This window comes from Diabrotica virgifera, chromosome 2 (genome assembly GCF_917563875.1).
Source record: "Diabrotica virgifera virgifera chromosome 2, PGI_DIABVI_V3a".
NCBI lineage: Eukaryota > Metazoa > Arthropoda > Insecta > Coleoptera > Chrysomelidae > Diabrotica > Diabrotica virgifera.
This window is the reverse complement of record NC_065444.1, coordinates 207,559,410-207,583,532: the sequence shown is the minus strand read 5'-3', so window position 1 is coordinate 207,583,532 and position 24,123 is coordinate 207,559,410. Positions and strand designations below refer to the sequence as shown.

At 36.2% G+C, this 24,123-nt stretch overlaps 1 protein-coding gene across 1 annotated transcript in view; it reads right to left on the bottom strand.

Moving 5' to 3' along the window:
- The window catches only part of LOC126879776 (protein krasavietz), a 139,893-nt gene that overhangs the window by 13,555 nt on the left and 102,215 nt on the right, over positions 1–24,123 (bottom strand). Inside the window, exons 5-7 of the mRNA XM_050643026.1 lie at positions 23,290–23,604; positions 19,374–19,601; positions 4,035–4,361 (exon numbers count right to left, since the gene is read on the bottom strand). Coding sequence (XP_050498983.1) covers positions 4,035–4,361; positions 19,374–19,601; positions 23,290–23,604 — 870 coding nt within the window. The remainder of the gene's footprint in view (positions 1–4,034; positions 4,362–19,373; positions 19,602–23,289; positions 23,605–24,123) is intronic.

The following is a 24,123-nucleotide window of genomic DNA, read 5'->3' as shown; positions in this document are numbered from 1 at the left end:
GGAAGTTAATGTATAATAGCTCATAATAAAAAATTCCTAAAAGATCATAAATAAGGAAAAATAAGAGTCTTTCTATAACTCATCTGTTGGAACCAGCGCAAGATTCTAAATCCATATCAGAAAATGAAAGATTAAGCGAGATTAAATGGCAAAACATTATCTTCTAAAATGTTGTTAATGTATATGGTAGCTGTCATTCACCCAATCTCCTCCACAAGTTCAGTATGTCATTTCCAAGAAATACCATTCCATAGCACTATGACCCCACTACCAAAATTAACGCTCTGTATGGTGTTACAACTGGCATACCGTTCGCCAACTCTTCTGTAGACGAATTTTGTCAATCATGCTTTTATATGGTGAACAGTTGTACCCTCATATAGAGAGTAAATTTTGGTGGTGGCGGCATAGTGCTATGAAGTGATATTTCTTGGAAAGGACGTGCCGAACTTGTGTAGGTGATTGGGTGAATGACAGCTGACATGTTCTTCTTCTTTAGGTACAGTCTCCTCTAAGGAGGTTAGTAATTATCACAACTATTTTCACTTTTGAGATTGCAGCTGTGAACAAGTCTACGGAACTGCAATTATACCACTTTCTCAGATTGTTGAGCCAGTAGATGCGCCTTCTTCCAATACTTCGTTTTCTCTGCATTAAGGTTTGATGCAACACATATTTATCCTCTCTCATAACGTGGCCGAGATATTGTAACTTTCTTATCTTAATCATATTCATGATTTCCTTTTCCATCTTTCTGAGGACCTCAACATTTGTTATTTGGTCTATCCAATTTATTTTTAATATTCTTTGGTAGGCCCACATCTCGAATGCTTCAAGTCGATCACTTATTTCTTTAAGGTCTTCAACCCATACAGCAGCACCGAAAACACATGTGAACATAGTATTCTTCTATTCTTTCCTAATCAGAAAATACGCAATTTTTTTATTGATCCGTTAGTATGCTACTGTCAATTTTATATTGTTGTCAAAAAAATGTAACAACATTAGATAACATCAAACAAACGTAAATTATGTGATGCCAGTATTGTTGTTTTTATATATTCCAGTATTTTGTAGAAATAAATATTAATTCGTTTATCTCAAATTCTACTGGAATAAACAGCTTTACAGTATAAACAAGCAGAGACTAAAAAAATTACATAAAACAGGTTAAGTGATAACTTAATAGAATTTTTGATAATATTGCAAGAAATTGTATACGAAAATACAACACTTGGTGACAGAAATAATATTTAATTGTCCCAAGAATATAGCTTTACAACAATATTAAATGCATGTAATCATTCAATGCATCTCTATCATAAAAGAAATATGGACAGGTGAATCCCCTAGTCCGATGTCTTTTTCAGGATGCACTGAACATTCTTGGATCAAGAGTTCGACAATTATCTTTTTTGAAATACTGTTCAGAAAATTGGCTTCCAATGTAACACCTATTTTGCCAAAATCATTTTTTTTCATTTGTTGACTAAGTTACATCTGTCCATGGTGCTTTAACAAACAGACTGAATAAATGAGCCAATTGGACAGACGTAGCTTTAAAAATATGGCCGCTACCCATTGTTCAAAATTCGAAAGTCCCTATTGGAAGACACTGAATTTGATACATCGATCTGAAAATTTGACTACACTTTTACTACGACATGCCCAAACTTTTCAAGCAATAGCAAATTTGTAGGTTACAAATAGTCATTAAAATTTAATGAAAATTAAGAATTCTAACTTATTTTAGAATTTTCTAAGCAACAGATAAGTATACCAACATTAGAACATGTCATTCTGCATTCACGTCACATTCATGTCATTCTAAATTCATTGCAGGAAATGTACAATTTCTTGTCCCATATTAGTCAAAATATGGTGCATATTCATCTCTGACCCTGGCCAACCCTTTATCCCCACGGAGCTGTCAGCTCCTGGAGATTTTGCTTAGTTACGCCATGACCTATTTATTCCCAAATTTTGGTGCACTATCTCGATCACGAGTTTAAAAAAAACAATATACCGCGAATTTTACTTCTTATAACTACCCTCGTCCCCCGCTCAGCTGTTCACCCATGTGGGAAAGTAATGTATGCTTCTTTTCATGAGCATTTTTCAGTGCGTGAAAAATGATAGAAAAAAAAGATAAGTCCGTCATTTTAGTGACATGACATTTTAGTTAAATCTGACAGTTGTCAAATTTTATTTGCAATTTGGCATAAAAACAAATCAATTGTCTTTATTGCATTTATAAAATCATATTTTCTTTGATTTGTATAGTCTTTTAAATTGTTCAGATTATATTTGTAGAATATTATATAATTCGCAAATTATTTTATTTTCGATTATGGCGCCATCTATTGATAACTAGAATAAATATTATAAATGTCACCGACGAAATGTAATCACCGACGTGCGTTTTTTTCTGTCACATACAATTTAATGCGTTAGTAAGAAATCGAAAAACTGTGACGCACTGAAAGATCTTCATGAGAAAAAGCATATACGACTAATCCAACATATCCCCGTATAAACTTACGTGTATAGAAATCGGCCCACTTAAAAATTAGGTCATTTTTGATGTCTCATATTTCCTAAACCTGTTGGTCGATTTAAGTGAATTTTTAAACATGTTCTAGCCTGATTCGTTTGCAATACCTCTATAGTAATATTGTTGCTAAACAAGTAAATTTTCATTGTATACCGGGTGTACCAATCAAACTGTGTTTTTTTCTCAAAAGTTCGCATGACCCTGTGGAATATTCTAGCATTTATAACATACTGTAATTAAAACCCAACTATAGCCTCAGGTTTTCTTAACATTCTGTTTTTTGATTCATGTTGGATAATAAAAAAGTTAGGTACTTTAAAATCTAGACATGTTCTTCATCAATACACGGCGTTTTTAAATAAGTGCAACAAACTTTAAGGGGTAATTCTGTATGAAAAATATTGACAGTTGGCTTTATAAACGTATGTCCGCAAATGTTTTGTTTCCGAGATACGGGATGTTGAATTTTTTCTTACAAACTGACGATTTATTTATAGCTTTAAAACCAGTTGAGATATGCAAATGAAATTTGGTATGTTTTAAGGAAATAGTTATTGCGGATTTTTTGACATAAAATTAAGAATTTTATATTCACCATTAGCGTGCATACGGGCAAAATGATCGGTCATATTACACGTATGCGCGCTAATGGTGAATATTAAATTCTTAGTTGTATATCAAAAAATGTGCAATAACTCCGTCTTAAAACTCACCAAATTTCATTGGCACATCTCAACCGGTTTTAAAGCAAAAAAATAAATCGTCAGTTTGTAAGAAAAAATTAAACATCCCGTATCTCGGAAACGAAACATTTGCGGACATACGTTTATAAAGCCAACTGTCATTATTTTTTCATGCAGAATTACCCCTTAAAGTTTGTCGCACTTATTTATTTAGAAACACCGTGTATTGATGAAGAACATGTCTAGTTGTTAAAGTACCTAACTTTTTTATTATCCACCATAAACGAATGAATCAAAAAATAAAATGTTAAGAAAACTTGTGGCTATAGTTGGGTTTTAATTTCAGTATTTTATAAATGCTAGAATATTCCACAGGGTGATGCGAACTTTGAGAGAAAAAAATACAGTTTGATTGGTACACCCGGTATACAATGAAAATCTACCTGTTTAGCAACAATACTCTTACAGTGGTATTGCTAAAGAATCAGGCTACAGCATGTTCAAAAAATCACTTAAATCGGCCAACAGGTTTAGGAAATATGAGACATCAAAAATGACCAAATTTTTAAGTGGGCCGATTTTTATGCACGTAAGTGCATATTACCGATCACGAGCAAAATCCGCTTCTATCTCTACGACTACTAGGCAATATACCTAAATAAAATACGAAAAAAAAAACTGCTGACTAACAGCACATAAAATTTTACCAACGAATTTTATAATAGAAATTAGAAAATTCTTTAGAACTAAAAAAATTAAACTATCCAAATTTGAATATTATCAAAACTTGTACTCACCTATTCACTGTCACCTTCAGAATCACTCTCTTCCTCGGCATTCTGTAACCAATTGATGAATTCTTTCATTTGTTCGACAAACATCATTTTACCCTTTACATTGTAATCTTGTTTATACCATTTCAGAATGGTCTGTTCTGAGATCACGTCGGTCTTGTAAAACAACATTATGATTTTCTGAAATGCCTTCATAAAGGTCATGTTTGAATAACAGTAGTCTTGGACTTTCAACAACAGATTGATTTCTGAACGAGCTGATTCCGTGAATGCGCCAAAGAGATTAGTGTAGTACTTGAGGTGTCTTACAGCTTGTTCTGTTACCAATTCCTGCAAACAAAGTGTTTATATTAGATACATTAACATATAATTATAATAATTAACAGATGATAGAGTGAAAAATTTAGAAAATCAATAACATACTCTAATGTTTGTCGAAAATCGCCACAGGTAAAAATAGAGTAACTAAATATCTTATTTATAGTATCCTTCTTTTAGTAGATGAGCAAAGGTTTAAAATGGCAGTTTTTGAATTTTAATCCGATCCTTTGTTGCTTCGGAAATTTCAAAATAAAATTAAAATTTCGAAAATAAAAAAATTGCTACAACTTTTGAGAAAATGACCAAGACTTTTATATTGCATGAAAAGTTGAGTCAAACAGTCCATATTATAATGCACAAAAATTTTGAAGATGATTCATCAATTAGTTTAAATATTATTCAATTTGTTTATCCCACACACACACACACATGCTCGTATCAACCCCAGCCCCGGGGAACATGTGTGTTCCAATGGAAAAGTGGAACCCACATGTCCGAAGATCAAACCGGTCACACCCCGTAATGGAGTGGTACCTATCTGACCCCCAAGCTATACCTCCACCCCTCCCCATCGAAGGACATACCGAATGGGGAGGCGTTGATCTTAATGTTACTTTGGATGCCCTGGGTAATGGGACACCCTTTGTATTACTTCATGTGGTTAAGCCACCTGGTTTTAGGGGTAGCTAGAAGAGCTTTTCTCCCTATTAATGACTAAGTTAATTTTTTACTTTACTTTGGACTTGAGTCCTAAAAAAATGTGTTCCGGACATCAAGGCACCAATCTAAATCGGTGTCTTGCTGTCCAGACCGTGTGTGCTCGGTCACTCAGCCGGCGAATTGGCAAAATAAATTTTGTTCTCCTCGACGGCTGAGCGCCCGAAAGGTGTGGCCATCAAGCCCACGTCTGTCGGTACGTGACCTTGATGCTCACATTCCGCGGCTATGGTCCATTTGACCTACCTGAAGGGTACTTAGTGCCTGAAGGGCGACATTTGTGTTTCGATATTCTGTGGTTATCTCAATTTTTCATTCTTAAGGGTTTCCTCTATATCCAGCTAACTGCTGTCTAGGCCGTCTATGTACCGTTCTTTGGTTTTCGTCGTAGTTAGTCAATTCTCTTAATAATCTGCTAGGATGGTGTCTGATATTGTTAAATATTTCATGTGCTCTTTCGTCTATCATTCTCAGGACTTTCTTTTGTTGCGTATGTCCAAATACATATCTTAATGGGACATATGTAGGTATATTCAGAGCTTCCCTGATCATGTGGTTTTGGATGGTTTGTATTTTTTTCTTATTGGTTTTACACGTGTGCCCCCATGCGGCTGAGGCGTATGTTAGAGTTGGCAAAATTATACAATTTGCCATCCTAATCTTTGTCTTAAATCTCAGTTTACTCTTTCGACCTATTAGCGATGACAGTTGACTCCTAAGGGCTTTAGCTTTGTTGACCGTTTGTTTTACGTGTTCTGTAAAGGTCAGCCTTTTGTCCAACATTACGCCTAGGTATTTGGCTTGATTTGACCATTCAATTTGGGTATCAAATAGGGATAGTACCTCATTTGGTCTGCCTCTTCTTTTTTGGTACATAACGGCCTGTGTTTTGTCAGGATTTACAGCTATTTTCCACTGCACACACCATTCTTGTAGTTCGTCAAGAGCTCTTTGTAGATGTCTTGTTGCAAAATCTGGGTGGGTACTGCTAAAAGCTATCGCTGTATCATCTGCGTATAGACTTAGCAACGATCTGGGTTCAGTTGGGGTGTCTGCCGTATATATGGTATATAGATATGGCGACAACACTGCCCCCTGTGGCACACCAGCCTCCATGGTCCCAACTTCGGACAGGGTTGGCCCTATCCGAACTCTGAACCTCCTGTTGGCTAGGTATGACGAGAGAAGACACGTCATCGCCTCACTATAACCATATTGGTTCATTTTATACAGCAGGCCGTCGTGCCATACCCTGTCAAATGCTTTACTGACGTCTAGAAAGGCGGCCGCTGTATATTTCTTTTCGTTGAACCCTTTCGTGATATATTCTGTTAACCTCAGCACTTGAAGTTCACACGAGTGCTCGGATCTGAATCCGAACTGTGCTTCAGGTATTGTTCCGATTGCTTCAGATTCTTCTTTTAGCCTAACTAATATGACCCGCTCTGCGATTTTGCTTAATGCTGATAATAAGCTTATCGGCCGATAATTCTGTGGAAATGTACCATTTTTTCCTGGTTTTTCAATCATGATTACGTGAGCCTCTTTCCATCTGTCAGGAAAATGTCTTAGTCTTAAGATGTTGTTTATTAAATTTGTTATGTACACTATTGCTTTTCCTGGCAGATTTTTCAGAGCTCTGTTTGTAATCTTGTCCGGTCCTGGAGCTTTTTTAGCATTAGTACGCTTGATCAGCTGTCTGACCTCTTCAGGGGAGGTGTGTGTAATACCTATAATGCCCTTTCTTCTTTTTAGAATTCTACATCTTCGTTCGACTTCTTCTGTGAAGTCTAGATCTTCATCGGGATGATAGTTTTCCCTACATTCTCTTTCTAGCGTGTTTTTCATTACTTCCGCTTTGTCTTCTTCTGTGTACACAATTCCATTTTCACCGTGTAAAGGAGGGATTGGTTTTTTATCTTTTCTTAGTATTTTAGATAGCTTCCAGAACGCGGATTTATTTGGGTTTAGTTGCTGGATATAGTTGTCCCAGTTTTCATTTCGATGATCGTCTAATTGTTTTTTGACTTCCCTATTCAGTTCATTAGCAATTCTTTTGTCCTCTGGGTTTCTTGTTCTGTTGGCTCTTCTTCTTTTCCTGTTTTTCTCGTTTATCAGTTCTTTCAGCTCATTGCTGATTTCCCTGAATCTTCCTTTTGTTGTTGGAGTTTTTTCTTCTGTGGTGCTGGCCTCGATAGCGTTTTGTATCGTTTTTTATAGATGTTTGACGCATTCCTCTAGTTCTTCTTTTGTATTTATTGTTGGTATTGCACCAATAGTTTCACTTACTATTCTTTTGTAGTTTATCTAGTTTTGTAGTTTACTTTTGTAGTTTGTTTATCCCAAGGAGCTTTTTTTTGCAATGTTATTGTTCAGAAAATAATAATGATATAGCAATTCTGTGGAAACGACGTGAAAGAAGAATAGTTATATTTTTAACGCATAAAGTCATTTTTATCATTCCGAAATGATTTTTCTATAGTAGGGTCATTTTTGGCTTATAAACAATTTGAATAGCTTTGTTAATATCGATTCTAGGCTAAAACTACTTTGGGATTTGAAAAGCTGGTATTTTTACACGAATTTTCAAAAAAAAACTTTTTCGCCTAGGTTAATCAGGGTCAAAGTTAGCCACTTTTTATATTTAATTCATAGCTACTTTGTTTATAACAATTAAGCAACCTAACTAGCGCCATTTTGAAGTTCAAGGTATATAGTTTATGTATAAAGTTTGACTAAACTTTGAACTTCAATAAAGTGGTTAATAAAGCTTTAAAAATTACGTCTTAACGAAATCGATTCGTGGTCGGTGGAGCGGATTAATTATATTAAAATCCGTGCACAAAAAAAATTAAATTGATTCTTCAAACAAATGCTGCAATTAATATCTCCGGAGTTTGTTGATGGATTTTGATCATCCTCTTGTAGAGTACATTATGTACACATTTCCCCACCTAACATTACAAAATGTTAGGGGGAACCCTTCTTCTTACTCAGGGATATGAAAAATAGATTACGACCTATCCTAAGACCTACTGAATATATAGGGTGAGGCAGATAAAGGGCCTATTAGAAATATCTCGAGAACTAAAGGCAACAGAATCATGAAAATTGGAATGAAGGGGTTTTGAAGAGTGATATTTAATGAAAATATTTTCATCTATTTCCTACTTCCGGTTATACCGGAAGTTGCTTATAACTTCGTTTTTTTTAATGGGACACCCTATATATTTTTACACTTTTGAATTTTCCTCGATGTCTCCTTTCTTAATATATGAGGTTTTATATTATACAGGGTAGTTTAAAAGATAATTACGTGTTTTTATTAATTTCGTTGCAACTTTCACACCCTGTAGAATTATAGTACTTTGACATCAAAAACTCTATTTACGTTCAGATGATTTCTAATATAGTCTACTGTGACGAGTTTCTAACTGAGGCCGGCCCTGCCCCTAGCAGTCACAAACAACGGGGCCACGTCATTGACGAGTAATTTCTCCGCTAAGCCAGAGTATTCCCGATGATGGGCGGAGACATGTCTCAGGCATTCGAAATGTTCTCGAAGCAGAGCCGTATCTATATAAGCGGAGGATTTTTAAGCAGAGGGCAGTCAGTTAATATTTTACCATCGCGTGAATTATTGTAACGTGGCGATCGGGTTATTGAAATGTATATATTTTTTAAAGTAGATAAATAATATTTGTAAATGAATTAAATAAGTTAGAAAGTGTAACATAAATTAGATATTGTTGTAAACTTAAGTGTTAAATTGTAAGTGTTATAAATTAAACAATTTCAAGTAAGTCTTTTATTTATTTAATAATAATTAAAAGTCAATTCGCGTAACAATGGTGCAGAAGTGAGGATACTTGAAATAAATATCAACGTAAATTTTCGGTTTAAATACAGTGTGGAACCTTTAAAAATAAATAAAATATAAATCGTAATAAATAAAGAGTGTGACCATGTCTTCACAGTGTAAGCCGAAACTTTCTGATCTGCGCTTAAAAAGAGACTGAATATGCGATACGGACACGAACATTTAGAGCATGTCTATCAGTCGCAGTTTAAAAATCGACGACAAAAGAAAGATGAAGCTCTTCAAGAATACGAGGTCGATATTGCCAGGTTAGTACGGTATGCATATCCAACAGCTCCCGAAGACATGATGGAAAAGTTGGCTGTTCAAACATTCATTGATGGCCTTCGTGATCATGAAATGCAAAGAACACTGCGGTTAGCTCGTCACAAGACGCTGGTCGATGTCTTGTCTGCCGCCCTCGAATACGAATCAGCTACCCAGGCCTCTGGCGGGTACAGTAAAGTTAGGACCGTGAAAGAGGAAGAGGATGAAGACAAACTTGACCAGCTGGTAAATATGGTGAAAGGCTTTACATCGAAGAAAACGAAGACCATGAATTGCTGCAATTGTGGTGAAAAGGGGTACGCACGGAGTTTAAGGAAGAACGCAAATCAAGAAACTCACCAGCAGGAAATAAGAGAACGCACAGACCCTAGGGGGGCAGCCTCGACTCAGAACTCCTCTAAAGACCATCTAATACTAATAGCTTCTTTGAAATGTCGTGAAGATAATGTATATGTAGATGGAGAAATAAATGGTAAAAAGTATACATTGTTGGTGGATACCGGAGCGACCAGGACCATTATACGACCGTCAGTTATAAACAGTCGTAAGAAACTCTTACCAACGAGGTTGCAACTGCGGACTGCCACAGGTGAAAATGCCAGCATCCACGGAGAAATCCAGATACAATTGGGGATTGGAGCAGAAAAGTTCGTCCATACTGTCATAGTTGCAGACATCGAAGAAGATGTTATATTAGGAATGGACGTAATGAATTTGCGTGGATTTCAATTGGATTTTAAGAACAGGGTAATCAAAGTTGGCAACGAGGAGGTATTTCTTCATCCACATGATGACAGCACTATGCTAGCAGCTATTAGAGAAGATACAGTTGTGCCTGCGAGGAGTGAAACGATCATCGTAGCGCGGCTACAGGGAATTGTAGAAGAAGGAATACCTGTTATGATGGAGCCATGGAACCACGACGAGGAGGTTGGCCGAGGGATCATAATTGGAAAGGAATTGGTTACTTCTGCTAAAGAAATTACCGTGAGATTGATTAATGTCAATGACTACCCGGTGACCATCAAGAAGAAGACAAAAGTAGGAACTTGTGTACCCGTGACGTCCATAATCCGTCAGACGACAACATCAGATAATTCCAACGACAAGTTCGACCAAATGGTTGCAGTTGCAGGCCAATCTCTAAATCAAATGGAAAAAAGGAAATTAAGGGAATTTCTTAGGCAATATCGTGACATATTCGTACCGAAAGGAGGAAAGACAGGAAGAACGACAGTTGTCAACCATAAAATTGACACTGGTACCGCTAGGCCAATTCGTCAAACAGCTCGACGATTACCACAGGCAAAGAGAGAGGAAGCTGAAAGGATTGTTCAAGAAATGAAGAAAGACGGGGTGATAGAGTCTTCTACGAGCCCATGGGTCTCTCCGGTGGTCCTGGTCAAGAAGAAAGATGGAACTACGAGATTCTGTGTGGACTACCGTTTGTTGAACAATGTTACCAAGAAAGATAGTTATCCTCTGCCTCGGATCGACGACACGTTGGACACACTGGCTGGAAGTAAATTGTTTTCTACGTTGGACTTGAAGTCTGGATATTGGCAGGTAGAAATGGATCCAGTGGATAAGGAGAAGACGGCCTTTACGACAGGATCTGGATTATGGGAATTCAACGTTATGCCGTTCGGACTCTGTAATGCTCCTGCGACATTTGAGAGGGTTATCTTGGAAGACGTGCCTGGTGTATTTAGACGACATAATCGTTTTGGGGGAGACGTTTGAAGACCACCTGAAGAATTTAGAAGACGTTTTTAATCGACTTAAAGCTGCCCAGTTAATGTTAAACCCCAAGAAATGCCAGCTATTTCAAAGTAAAGTCAATTATCTAGGCCATATAGTCAGCAAAGAAGGAGTGGCCGTGGACAAAGGAAAAATCGATTCCATTAAGGAATGGCCGGAACCAACTGATAAACATCAAGTAAGAAGTTTTCTGGGACTATGTACTTACTACCGGAGATTCATTAAGAAGTTTGCAGATATCGCTAAGCCATTAACGCGACTTACAGAGGAAGCAAGGGATTATTGCTGGGATGGAGACTGCCAAACGGCCTTTGAAACTTTGAAGAGGCATTTAATTACAGCGCCAATATTAGGGTATCCACTGCCAGAAGGAGAGTTCATCTTAGATACGGATGCAAGCAATGTGGGAATTGGAGGAGTGCTGTCGCAGATCCAAGGAGGACAGGAACGAGTCCTTGGATATTTTAGTAAAGTGCTTTCAAAACCTGAACGAAATTATTGCGTCACGAGAAGAGAACTTCTAGCAGTAGTAAAATCAGTGGAACACTTCTATCAATACCTCTACGGAAGGAAGTTTCTAATCCGAACCGACCATGCCGCCCTTAAATGGTTAACGCAGTTTAAGAATCCAGAGGGTCAGATAGCCAGATGGATTGAACGACTTCAAGAATATGATTTCAAGATCGAGCATCGGGCAGGAGTTAGCCACAGGAACGCTGATTCTCTATCTAGAAGACCGTGTCCAGCAGAATGTTCCCATTGCAACAAAACAGAGTCAAAGGAAGCAGCAGTACTAAGAACAACAGTGGTCAACGACGAGTGGACGCCTACCAAGATCAAGGAAGAACAAGAAAAAGATCCAGTTTTACAGAAGATTCGAAAATGGAAAGAAGAAAATCGTCGACCATCTTGGCAAGAAATATCAAGCCTAGGCTCAGTAGTTAAGACGTATTGGGCCCAGTGGGACTCATTTATCTTGGAAGACAGCTTGCTTAAACGAGTAATAGAAAATGATGATGGTTCGGTGAGGAGAACACAGTTGGTGATTCCAAAGAGCAGAGTAGCCGAAGTACTTCGTCAGTTACACGACAGTCCATCAGGAGGGCATTTTGGTGTAAAGAAGACCCTTCAGAGAATTCGGGAACGATTTTATTGGATGAATAGTTCCGACGATGTGAAGGACTGGTGTAAGAAATGTACTACCTGTGCTACAAGTAACGGGCCCTACCGGAAAAGAAAGGCTCCTATGAGACAGTACAATGTTGGAAGTCCGTTTGAAAGAATAGCTTTGGATATTGCCGGGCCATTTCCAGAAAGTGACAATGGATGCAAATACATGTTGGTGATAATGGATTACTTCACGAAGTGGGTGGAGATCTACGCAATTCCAGACCAGAAGGCCGCCACTATTGCAGATGTGTTAATCAAAGACTGCATCAGCCGATTTGGAGTACCTCTGGAGATCCATAGTGACCAAGGAAGGAACTTTGAGAGCGATCTATTTCAAGGAATCTGTGATAAACTAGGCATGAAGAAGACAAGGACCACGGCCTATCACCCGCAATCGGATGGAATGGTGGAGCGTATGAATAGGACAGTCGGCAAGTATTTGACAAAGATGGTGTCCAATCATCAACGAGACTGGGACCAGTACCTTCCGTTCTTCGCAATGGCCTATAGATCTGCTGTTAATGAATCAACTGGCCAAACACCAGCAAAAGTCCTATTTGGACGTGAGATGCGTCTACCCTGTGATCTAGAGTTTGGATGTCGACCTGGAGAAGATGTTGCTGGTGAGGATTACGTGAATGAATTGCGAAGAAGAATGGACGATATACATGAGTTGGTCCGTTCTAATCTTCAGATCGCTAGCGACCGAATGAAGAAACGATATGATACCCAAGCCGAGAGGGGATGTTTCAAGGAGAACGACAAAGTCTGGCTTTATAATCCAAAGAAGCGAACAGGTTGTTCTTCTAAGTTGCAGCAGTTCTGGTAAGGTCCGTACCTCATTGTCAAGAAAATCAATGACGTTATCTACCGAATAAGCAAGATTCCTAGGGGAAAGCCGATGATAGTCCACCATAACCGGTTGGCGCCGTACGAGGGAGACCACGACGTAGATGAAGAAGTGGAGGTAAACCAAGTTCGAGAAATACCTGACCTCACGTTTGAGGAGTTCATGGGGGCCTATGGAGGTACCGGTAAAGCAAGACATGGTGTTACCACTGAAGAAAAGCGAGATTTACTCGCACTTCCCGATGACTATTCACTGGCCCATACCATCCCGGCCAGTATCAAAGACGCACGAGGGTTGGCATCCGCCTTCCGAATGAAGTTTGGTCGAGTTGCAGAACTTCAATGCCAACTGCCAGCTCCTGGCAAAGCATTGAAACTCCAAGATGCATCACGTTACCTATTCTATCTGGTAACAAAAGACACTGTCCATGACCAACCTACCTACCAAGATGTATGGGATGCATTAATTCAATTGAGAGAGCATGTGTTGGAGTCCGACGTGCAAAAGTTAGCCATGCCAAAGTTAGAATGCAGCCAATTAGACTGGAGAGTTATCCGAAATATGGTAGAAGAAATTTTCCAAGACACCAAGGTCCAGGTGTTAGTCTGTTGCAATCCGCATAGTTACTGGTGCGGAGAGAAGACCGTCCCCTGTCACTTTTATACAACTGGGAGTTGTAAAAGAGGGTCCAGTTGCAGATACCAGCATCCAGTTCCAGTCCCGACAAGGTTCCAAGAGGAACCATCTTTTAAGGAGGGGGCAATGTGACGAGTTTCTAACTGAGGCCGGCCCTGCCCCTAGCAGCCACAAACAACGGGGCCACGTCATTGACGAGTAATTTCTCCGCTAAGCCAGAGTATTCCCGATGATGGGCGGAGACATGTCTCAGGCATTCGAAATGTTCTCGAAGCAGAGCCGTATCTATATAAGCGGAGGATTTTTAAGCAGAGGGCAGTCAGTTAATATTTTACCATCGCGTGAATTATTGTAATGTGGCGATCGGGTTATTGAAATGTATATATTTTTTAAAGTAGATAAATAATATTTGTAAATGAATTAAATAAGTTAGAAAGTGTAACATAAATTAGATATTGTTGTAAACTTAAGTGTTAAATTGTAAGTGTTATAAATTAAACAATTTCAAGTAAGTCTTTTATTTATTTAATAATAATTAAAAGTCAATTCGCGTAACACTACTATTGTTAAACATTATTAGTAGAGCTATATATTGAATTTTAGTATACAGGTTTGGTCAAAACACGGAATGAATATTTTCTGAGTTTTCTTAAATGGAACACCCTGTATTTTAGTATTGTAATGAAATGATATTTTATGGCACTTTTTTATTTTATAAGCATTCCCTATACCTAACTGCTTTAATTTGTGAGCTATTGGTGATTCAAGCCAAACATTAATTGCAACAAAAAATACGTGAAATTTTATTAGGTTGGCCTTGAAAATATTCAGTCACAAATAATTTTTCGGAAATAAATACATATTAATCTAGACTGATCGTTAAAATTCCCAATAATGGTTGAGCTATCAAAATACTTACGTAGTTAAGATTGTTGGTGCGATTAACAATTAAGTACAAATTAAAGCAGTTAGGTATAGGGAATGCTTAAGAAATAAAAAAAGTAACATAAATATCATTTCATTACAATACTAAAATACAGGGTGTTTCATTTAAGAAAACTCAGAAAATACTCATTCCGAGTTTCGACCAACCCTGCTGCCAACAATTAGCTATACTAATAATATCTGACAATAGTAGACTATATTAAAAAACATTTGAACATAAATAAAGTTTTTTATGTCAAACTACTCCAATTCTACAGGGTGTGAAAGTTGCTACGAAATTAATAAAAAAACCTAATTATCTTTTAAACTACCCTGTATAACAATACAAAACCTCATATTTTAAGAAATAAGACTTCGAGTAGAATCCAAAAATGTAAAAATATACAGGGTATCCCATTTAAAATAACGAAGTTATAAGCAACTTCCGGTATAACCGGAAGTAGCAAATAGATGAAAATATTTTCATTAAATAGATCACTCTTCAAAACCCCTTCATACCAATTTTCATGAGTCTGTTGCCTTTAGTTCTCGAGATATTTCTAATAGGCCTTTATCTGCCTCACCCTGTACATATATCATTTCATAACAATCGGTCAAGCGGCCTCAGAGAAGTATGGCAACTAACACTGTGACAGGAGAATTTTATAGATGCAAATATACAGATGGCTATTAAAAAATAGGGGTTGGTGATAGAAGAGTGAAAATTAAGGGTTGTATGTATTTTTAAATTCTACACCATATAAAATGAAGGTAGACAATTTTGTCCAAAAAAATAAAAAATGTCAAGGGGCAACCCCCTTTATAATTAATGGGCATGAAAAATAGATTAGAACCTATTTTCAGTCCTACAGGATATACTTGTATAAAATTTCATAAAAATCGGTCAAGCCGTTTCGGAGGAGTATGGTAACACAGGAGAATTTTATGTATATAGAAGTAACTTTGAATTAAATAATAAAAGTGGCTAACTTTGACCGCAATTATATATATACACCGTTTTTAGGCGCAACGCCCTTCCGGTAGGGATCTATGGAGGAGTTTCACCGAGCCGCAAGCCCTTATCCCTTGCCTTACCGCTCCTCCATAGGCCGATCAGACACCAGCTTATTCCAGACCAAGTCGTAGATTCTTTTTAGAATTTTAGACTACGACGTCAGCCTTTTTATTTTTCTATTTGACGCAATTAACCTAGACAAGTTTTTTTTGAAAATTCGTGTAAAAATACCAGCTTTTGAAATCCCAAAGTAGATTTACTCTACAGTCAATATTAACAAAGCTTTTCAAATTGTTTTTAAGCCAAAAATGACTCTACTTTAGTAAAATGTTTTCGGAATGATAAAAATGACTTATAGATTTTTTAAAATGCTTTGAAAATATAAGTGTTCTTCTTTCTTGTGCTTTCCACATAATTGCTGTAACATTATTATGTTCTGAACAATAACATTGCAAAAAAACGCTCTTTTGGATAAACAAATTGAACAAAATTTAAACTAATTGACGAATCATCTTGAAATTTTTTGTGTATGATATGTACTGGTTGTCTCAACTTTTCATGCAATATGACAGTCTTAAGTTAATTTTCGCAAAAGTTACAGCAAATTTTTTATTTTCGAAATTTTTGTCATATTTTGCAATTAGCGAAGCAACAAATGATCGGAACAAAATTCAAAAACTGCCATTTTGAACCTTTGCTCATCTACTAAAAGATAAATACTCTAAATAAGATATTTAATTACCCTATTTTTACCTGTAGCGATTTAAACGAAAAAACTGCCATTTTTGTAGCTTATTTATTAATAACTAAAATTCTCGTCCGAACTGTGACGGGTATTTTTGTATTTATAATGTATTAGGTATATAGTACCGGCAAAACCCATTTGCAACCTGGCTGCTCAAGTTTCCCGACAAAAACCTTATTTCTCTGGACTATTTGTCGATGTCAAAATTAGTCGTATAATTCAAATTAGTTAATTGTACTAGTCGGTTGGAAGTCAGTTCAGTCACTAGAGTATACAATTACTTTCACTGAGTTTCAAAATTAGAACATTGTGATCATTAGCAAATTTTTTCTATGCCTTGTTCTATTATCACATTCCAGGTTTTTACTTTTTATAATGAAGCTTGCTTATATGTTGATTTTGGCAGTCCTTTTTCTTTCTTTTCCCAATAAAAAAATGAGCAATCTATAGTTTTTATCGAGCAGTTATCAAGCTATTGTCAATCTTATTTTTCTGCCAAAAAATGTAACAACATTAGATAACATCAAAAACAATGGAAATTATTTGATGCCAGTATTGTTGTTTTTATAATATATTCCAGTACTTTACAGAGATAAATATTAATTCGTTTATCTCAAATTCTACTGGAATAAGAAGCTTTACGATTCAAACAGGGCAGGACTCAAAAATGTTTATTTTAATACGTTACCGTTACAGGGGTGAAAAAAGAGAAAATTGAGTGTGATTTTTAATTTCAAATATCTCATTAAAAATAAACTTTTTGTTTATTCTAAAGGACTTTCGGTCCTCGGTACTAATGTAATACCGGATTTACACTCAGTCCTGTTAGACAGGGAATTGGGCACGGAAGTGGGCAGCGTGCATCTGTAAACTGCTCACTCGCGCTACCGCTGCTCATGCTACTGCCATTGCACGGCGCTCCCCAAAAAGTCGGTTTTTGTGACGGAAGTCAAAGGAGAGGCAACGCGAATGCGAGTGAGTATTAATCATGAGGACATTGCCCACATTGGTGAGGACTGGTGTGAACACTTCACTCGCGTCGATATCGTATTTCGGGCAATATTTCCGATAGCGGCATTAGCAGTGGCAAAGGCTGAGTATAAATCCGGCATATTTCATTCTGTGTTTAAATTTTTCAAAAATATTTATTAGTTTCCTCAGGATTCAAAAAAAAAGAATGTGTGTGTACTTTGTACGCACGTAAGAAGTTATACTACTATTATATAATTTCATAATAATAAATAATAATTCAAGAAATAAATATACTTAACAGGTTTTTTGTATTTTATTTAAATATTAAACTAACTTTCCTACCTACCACTTTTAAAAAAATTCCATTAAAACGATACCAAAAATTAAAAAAAAAAAGAAAAAAAGAATATGAATCGTCCGGGATTTGAACCCGGGACCTCTCAATCTCCGGTCACACTCTCTACCGCTGAGCTATATTCCCTTTGCTTTGACAGCTTACAAGATTTCACATATATACTAACAAATTTAATAGATTAAGTGAAGTATCAAGTGAAGATTTATTTGCGCTGATACATACATTTGAAAGATTAGCAACAAACTACATACTGTCTGTGTGCGCATGCGCCCGGCACTATAAAATTTCACTCTTGATCGTAAAGAAGTAAAACTTCAAAAATGAATGCATTTAAAATGCATTGGTCCGAAATTTTGCGCTCACATACACTCAAAATGTATTTACCAATATAAGAGACAGAGTTTAATTAAAATACAGAATCAAATACTTAATAAACAGTGTATATTTCATTATTCATATTATTTCATGTTTACTTTTCTGCAGTCTCTATTTTAAACATGTTTAAATCGAAATGGATTAACTAAATAGTAAATGTTTTGTTCTTTTACGTATTCAATTAAATGTATGTTTTTAACTATCACGTGTGTCAAAATACTATAGGTTAAATATAATGTCAAAATATTGTTTTCAAATTATAATCTGGGAAGACGAAATACAGATAATACAGTAGACTCTCTCTATAGCGAACACGATTATTACGAGGTTTCGCTTATAACGAGGTACACAAGATGTCCCATGAAATTTCTATTGAACTGTAACACCTCTATAACGAGGCATATTGGTTATAACGAGGAAAAATAAAATCCTAGGATATGTATCTTTACCTGTTTTTAGCGCTGCAATGGCCATAAATAAATACCCCAACTGACTGTGTCGACACATCTGTGTCGTTATTGAGGATAGTGCTGTAATAAAATCCGCCGCCTAATAAACCTCTTCCTGTTCTGTTTATCTATTGACCGATATTGAGTATTGTAAAAAAATTTACAATTTATGATGGCGAAGCCTTATTGTTGAGGAAACAATATTTAGCATCTTATATTGCTCCGAATGGCGTCACTATATGAAGTTAATATTTTAGAAAACTATATATTCATATGTATGCACCATATTATTGTTGTCTGATATAACGAGATCCGCTTATAACGAGGTAATTAGTCCGCCATTTCAGTTCTCGTTATAGAGGGAGTCTACTGTATATTATTGTTTTAATACAATTCAATTATATCCAACAATTTGAATCAAAATCAAATCGAGAAACTAAAGTAACAGAATTTAGTGTGTAGACAGTTTATATTTTAAACAACTTCACATAATATCTATAAACAAAAATCTTACATAACCTTCTATAGGACAACATGAGTTTGACCCTTAATACATAGTTATCTTTGTTACACACGCTTAAAGATAAGAGACAACAGTAGAAGGTAGCTCCTGTGGTAAATAAATGTTTTTTATTTGTCAATAGCGCTTTCCTGCTAAACTTGAGTAGCGAAAAAACTAATATATGAGGAAAATGTGTTGAATTTGTAATAGTGGATTATGTCATTAAATCTATGATGTGCACATATCTAATTGTTTGGGTTAGACCCAATGACATATAAGAGATGTTATATGTCAATGGTTAGACCATAGTACTAAATTAGGTACATTAAATATGAAGCAAGAGTAACTGAAACTTTGGAAAAAGAAAAATGTTGTGGTATGTAATAGATAAAATATAACTTACCTCCTTTTTAGACCATTCTGGAATGTCCATGACAGTAGTCCATATAATACACGCTATTTCGTGTTCTTGTATATTATCTTTCAAGGCAATCTCTTTGATTTCATTAATTATATCACGTAGAGGCTTATTCTCACTGAGGTTATCAGCTAATAGCACCTGTAGCTCTTTCTTGGCTAATTGTTGGTGCTGGTCGTTGTACAGTTTGAGTATTTCCTCTAGACCGTTATCCTAAAAAGAGAGATCGTTTAATATTGCTGAATGACTTTAGGACTTATTAAAAAGTAAACATTTTCACATATGGGCAGAAGAAATATACAAGTGCATAATATGTACATATACATACATAGTATTAAATAAACTTGTAACTACCAAAATGAATCCATTTTATTCCAATATGATTCGTTTTCGTACTAGTTTTAAGAATTTTTTTTATGAACTTTTTTTGTTTTTCTCATTTTCAAAGGTGTGTTGAGAATTAAAAAAAAGAGCTGTTAACCACAATAAAAACAGCCAAAATAGAATACCTCGGTCACATCATGAAAAACAGTGAGAGATATGGACGAACCTTACCAAGGAAAAATAGAAAGAAAACGTGGACCAGGAAGGCGAAGAACTTCCTGGCTGAAAAATGTATGTACAGGGTTCAACACAACGGCCACTAATATTTTCAGAGCAGAAGTGTGCAAAGTGGAGATTGCCATGATGGTCGCCAAGATCGGGAACAGATAGGCACGACAAGAAGAAGAAAGGTTTGAACTTAATACAAGAAATATTTCATGGGAAAATAACAAAATATAGACTTCAAATTTTTTTAGAATTACACCGAAAAATTGAGTCTGTGACAGACTGATCCAGTGGCGGATCTAGAAATTTTCTTGGAGGGAGGTGAGCATAAATTGAGTATAAAAGCAGCTTCATTCCAAACTGTACCTTTCCTAATCTCTGAACTCTGATTTCTGTTACATCGTTCCATAATGGTTTCTAACAGCACCCGAACCAGATGTACTTTATACGGATGCCACTTTTCCTTTTTAGCGCTGTAACAATAGTTGCTTGAGACATTATTATCTAGTGCGACCTGGTATGGGCATTTTCTTGAAACGTCATTACAACGTCCAGTTTCTTGGTTTTGGGTATTGATTTTCTACCACTCTTGCAAGGATCTTGCAAGATCACTGCGGCTTTCTTGATTTTTTTTTTCAATTTTGCTAATTGTTAATTGAGAAATCGGTTCGTGATTGGGGTATTTAGCATTAGACGATGACGAACTTCTGTTAGGGTCCTCACTCTTTCAGTGCTTTCCAAATCATGATTAAACTTTCAATGTGTTCTGTTTCTGTAAGTTTGATTCTTGCTATGCTAATGTGTTATTAATGTCAGCAAAAAACTCGAACAGAAAAATTTAACGAAAATAACGACCAGTCAATGACAATACATACTGACTTAGATATATTTGTGAAAATAACTTCTGTTTTAATCGCAGTGTAATTTATCCTTAGTATGTAGTGTAATTGTTCAGTGATAAGGTCCAAAGATTCTTCTGAGGATTTTTCTCTTAAAGCATCCAAGTTTGCTTTTGTCAAAGTCCACGTCTCACACCCATACATGAAAATCGGTCTAATCACTGTTTATGTATTCTGATTTTTGATGTTTGTGTTGGGCTCTTATACTTAATAGTGTTGTGGAGGCTATATGTAGGTACATACATCTGTTTGCTGCCTGAATTTTCCCTTTTATGATAAATGGGAGACAATTTTTATTTGGAAGTAATCTTTTTACTACAAAAGCATGCGTATGTCAGTCAAAATTTCTGACGTCAGAGTACTGCCAAACAATAATGTGACTTTCCATTATGGCCATATTTATTGTTCAGTGAGAAGCTAGGATCCTGAGAGGATTATATTTGAATGAAGGATCCTGAGAGGAATACTCGGTGGCATCTGTGAAAATGGTGTTTGGAGGAGGAGGTACAACTACGAGGTACACCACAGATATAAACAAAAATTTGGTGGTAAAGACGTAGTATCTCTTATAAGAATAGGAAGACTAAGATGGGGAGGACATCTAGCAAGATCACAGCAGAACAACCCTCCTAGAAGATTCCTTATGTCACAACCTGTGGGAAGTAGAAATAGAGGTAGGCGAAAACTCAGATGGAAGGATGGTGTAGATGAGGATGGGATAAAAATAGGCGAATCAAACTGGCAACGGTTGGCAATGGATAGGACTGACTGACGTAAGAGACTTGCGAAGGTCAAGGCTCTTTCACAGGGCTGCAGCACCATTGATGATGATGATGAGAAGCTAGGCATCATTACTTGTAAAAGATATTTTTCTTTGTTCTTGTTTACTGTACTCGCTAGCGATGACACTAAGGCTAACAGCAATGGGACCATGACATCCAGACTACAGCACCCAACATCTTCAGCTGCAGGGACCTAGGGCCGAACATCTGCCCAGGTCTATGAGAAGTCTACAGCAGTACCATTCGACATCAAGAAGTTGCCATCGTACCAGCTACCAAAAGCCATAAGTATAATCCAGAAATTGTTAGTTTTTGGCAAGAATTTGAATATATTTGTTAATGCATATACTAAGTCATATTTTTATTATATCTTTATTGAACAATAAACATGATTAGTTGAAAATACTGTTTTGTTTGCTTTCATTACAAACGTTCATAGTTCATTTCTAAGATTAGGACAAGACGAACACACACCTTGAGAGACTGAGCTAAGCTAAGGGTGGAGGGATGGCTATCTTGGATGATCGAGGTAATATTTTTGGATATTATTTCAATAAGCTGGGGTAGTCTCTCGCCGCGCTTATTTCGTTTCATAATAATAAAAAATGTTTTTGGTTATTTAATTAATATAATTCTAAAATTCTCAACATAATGATGATTACGTTTTTCTTTTTATAAAACCATATGGAATGTGGACGCTTATGCAAGATGGTACAGTTTCGTGTTGGTGTCATATTATTAGCTGTGCTAGAGAAATTTCAATTCTAGAGTGGATGTTATGGAATAACATTATTTTCGTTAATTAACATTAACAAATATTTCGGCGTATGATTAATATATTTCGGCAAGTAATGAAAATTGATTGACATCATTGTAGAACTGGATCCCGCTCCTGGATCCTGGATGAAAATTTGTTAATAGCTTAACGGTGTCTACGGTGTTACCATTTCATTAAACTCTCATGCAAAAATCAGACTGGTGTTTATCACCAACTTGACATTTTAATGAGTGGAACACGAAGAACATGTCAAATGACAGGAATCATGTTGATTAGTAATAGCAGTCTTATTTTTGCATGAGAGTTTAATGAAAGGGTAACAAATCAATTGGATGTTCTGTCCGACAAGATACATGGGACGTTTTCGTAATCTGACGTTCCAAATTTTTAAACTGTTCCACAATTAAAACTTCCCCTGTTCCAGTGTCCCGTACATCAAAGTTTGTCCGACTAGTTAAGTTATTAACAAACTTACGTGGGATCCAGGCCTATTAATAATTAGAATAAAGAATCATAGATATTATTTGTACAGTAAGCAATAACAAAGATAAATATCTCTGACAAGTAATGACGCCTAGCTTCTCACTGTACAATAAACATGCCGATGATGAAAAGGCATATTCTAATAATTCTGACATCAGAAATTTTGACTGACGTAACCTAACCTAAACATGGCGATGATGAAAAGGCATATTGTAATGTTTTATTAGTGGTCTGACGTCAGAAATTTTGACTGACGTAAGCGTGCTTTTGTAGTAAAAAGACTGTACATAAACACAACACAATGTGAAATGTGAAACAAAATAAGAAAATAAAACAAAAATTCAATTTTACTGCACTTAAACCTTTCGCCCAAATAAAATTTATTATATAAAGTTTTTTACTTTACTTACCTGAAAGGCATTTCGGAAGTACAGCTGCGATTGCTTTGTATCCGGTATGAAGCTCGTAAGATGAGATTCAATGTTGGATTTCTTGATAGCAGAATGCAGTGAGTTGACACCTTTTTCTTGACGCCATGCTTTGAATATGTCAATAAGGAAGTCTAACGCTAGGTGATCTTTCACCAGATGAGAATTGTTCAGGACAAGAACGGCTGTGAAAGGTATGCTGCCATTCGCAATCCATATGTACAGCATCACAGACAGTTTCTTGCGATCGGACGGTAGGAAATACTTAACAAACAATAGTATTTTCTTGATTTCGTCCTAAAAACAAACAATAACATTTAAGAACACTGTAATATCAATGCGTCTTGTAATTTAAGTTGGGAGGGGGGGGGGGGGGTTTGAATGTTTTACTGATTTTTATTTTAAATGAAAGTGCGTAACTTTTAAGAATACTCTCTTAAAATTTCAGATTGATCGGAGTAAAATTACCAGAGTTACATGTTGCATGTTGAATATCCCCACCTTCGACTCGCTTTGCTTGAGCGTTGTGAGAAACGTTCAACAAAAAATGTTCCCCTTATGTAGATTACTCCGCGATTCAAAAACATATTCCGATGTGCATCACTTTACGACTTGACAAACAAATAAGACGAAGTTGTCAAAACTTTAAACGCGTTTTTCTCAAAACTGTTTTTTCAAAGGCGGTGGACATCGTAATTCAAAAACCGCTCGACCGATCCATTTGAAATTTTGCATAGATTTTCTGTAGACCAGTGGTTTTCACACTATTTGAGTAATGTACCATAAAATTTATTTTTTATTATTTTTGTACCTACT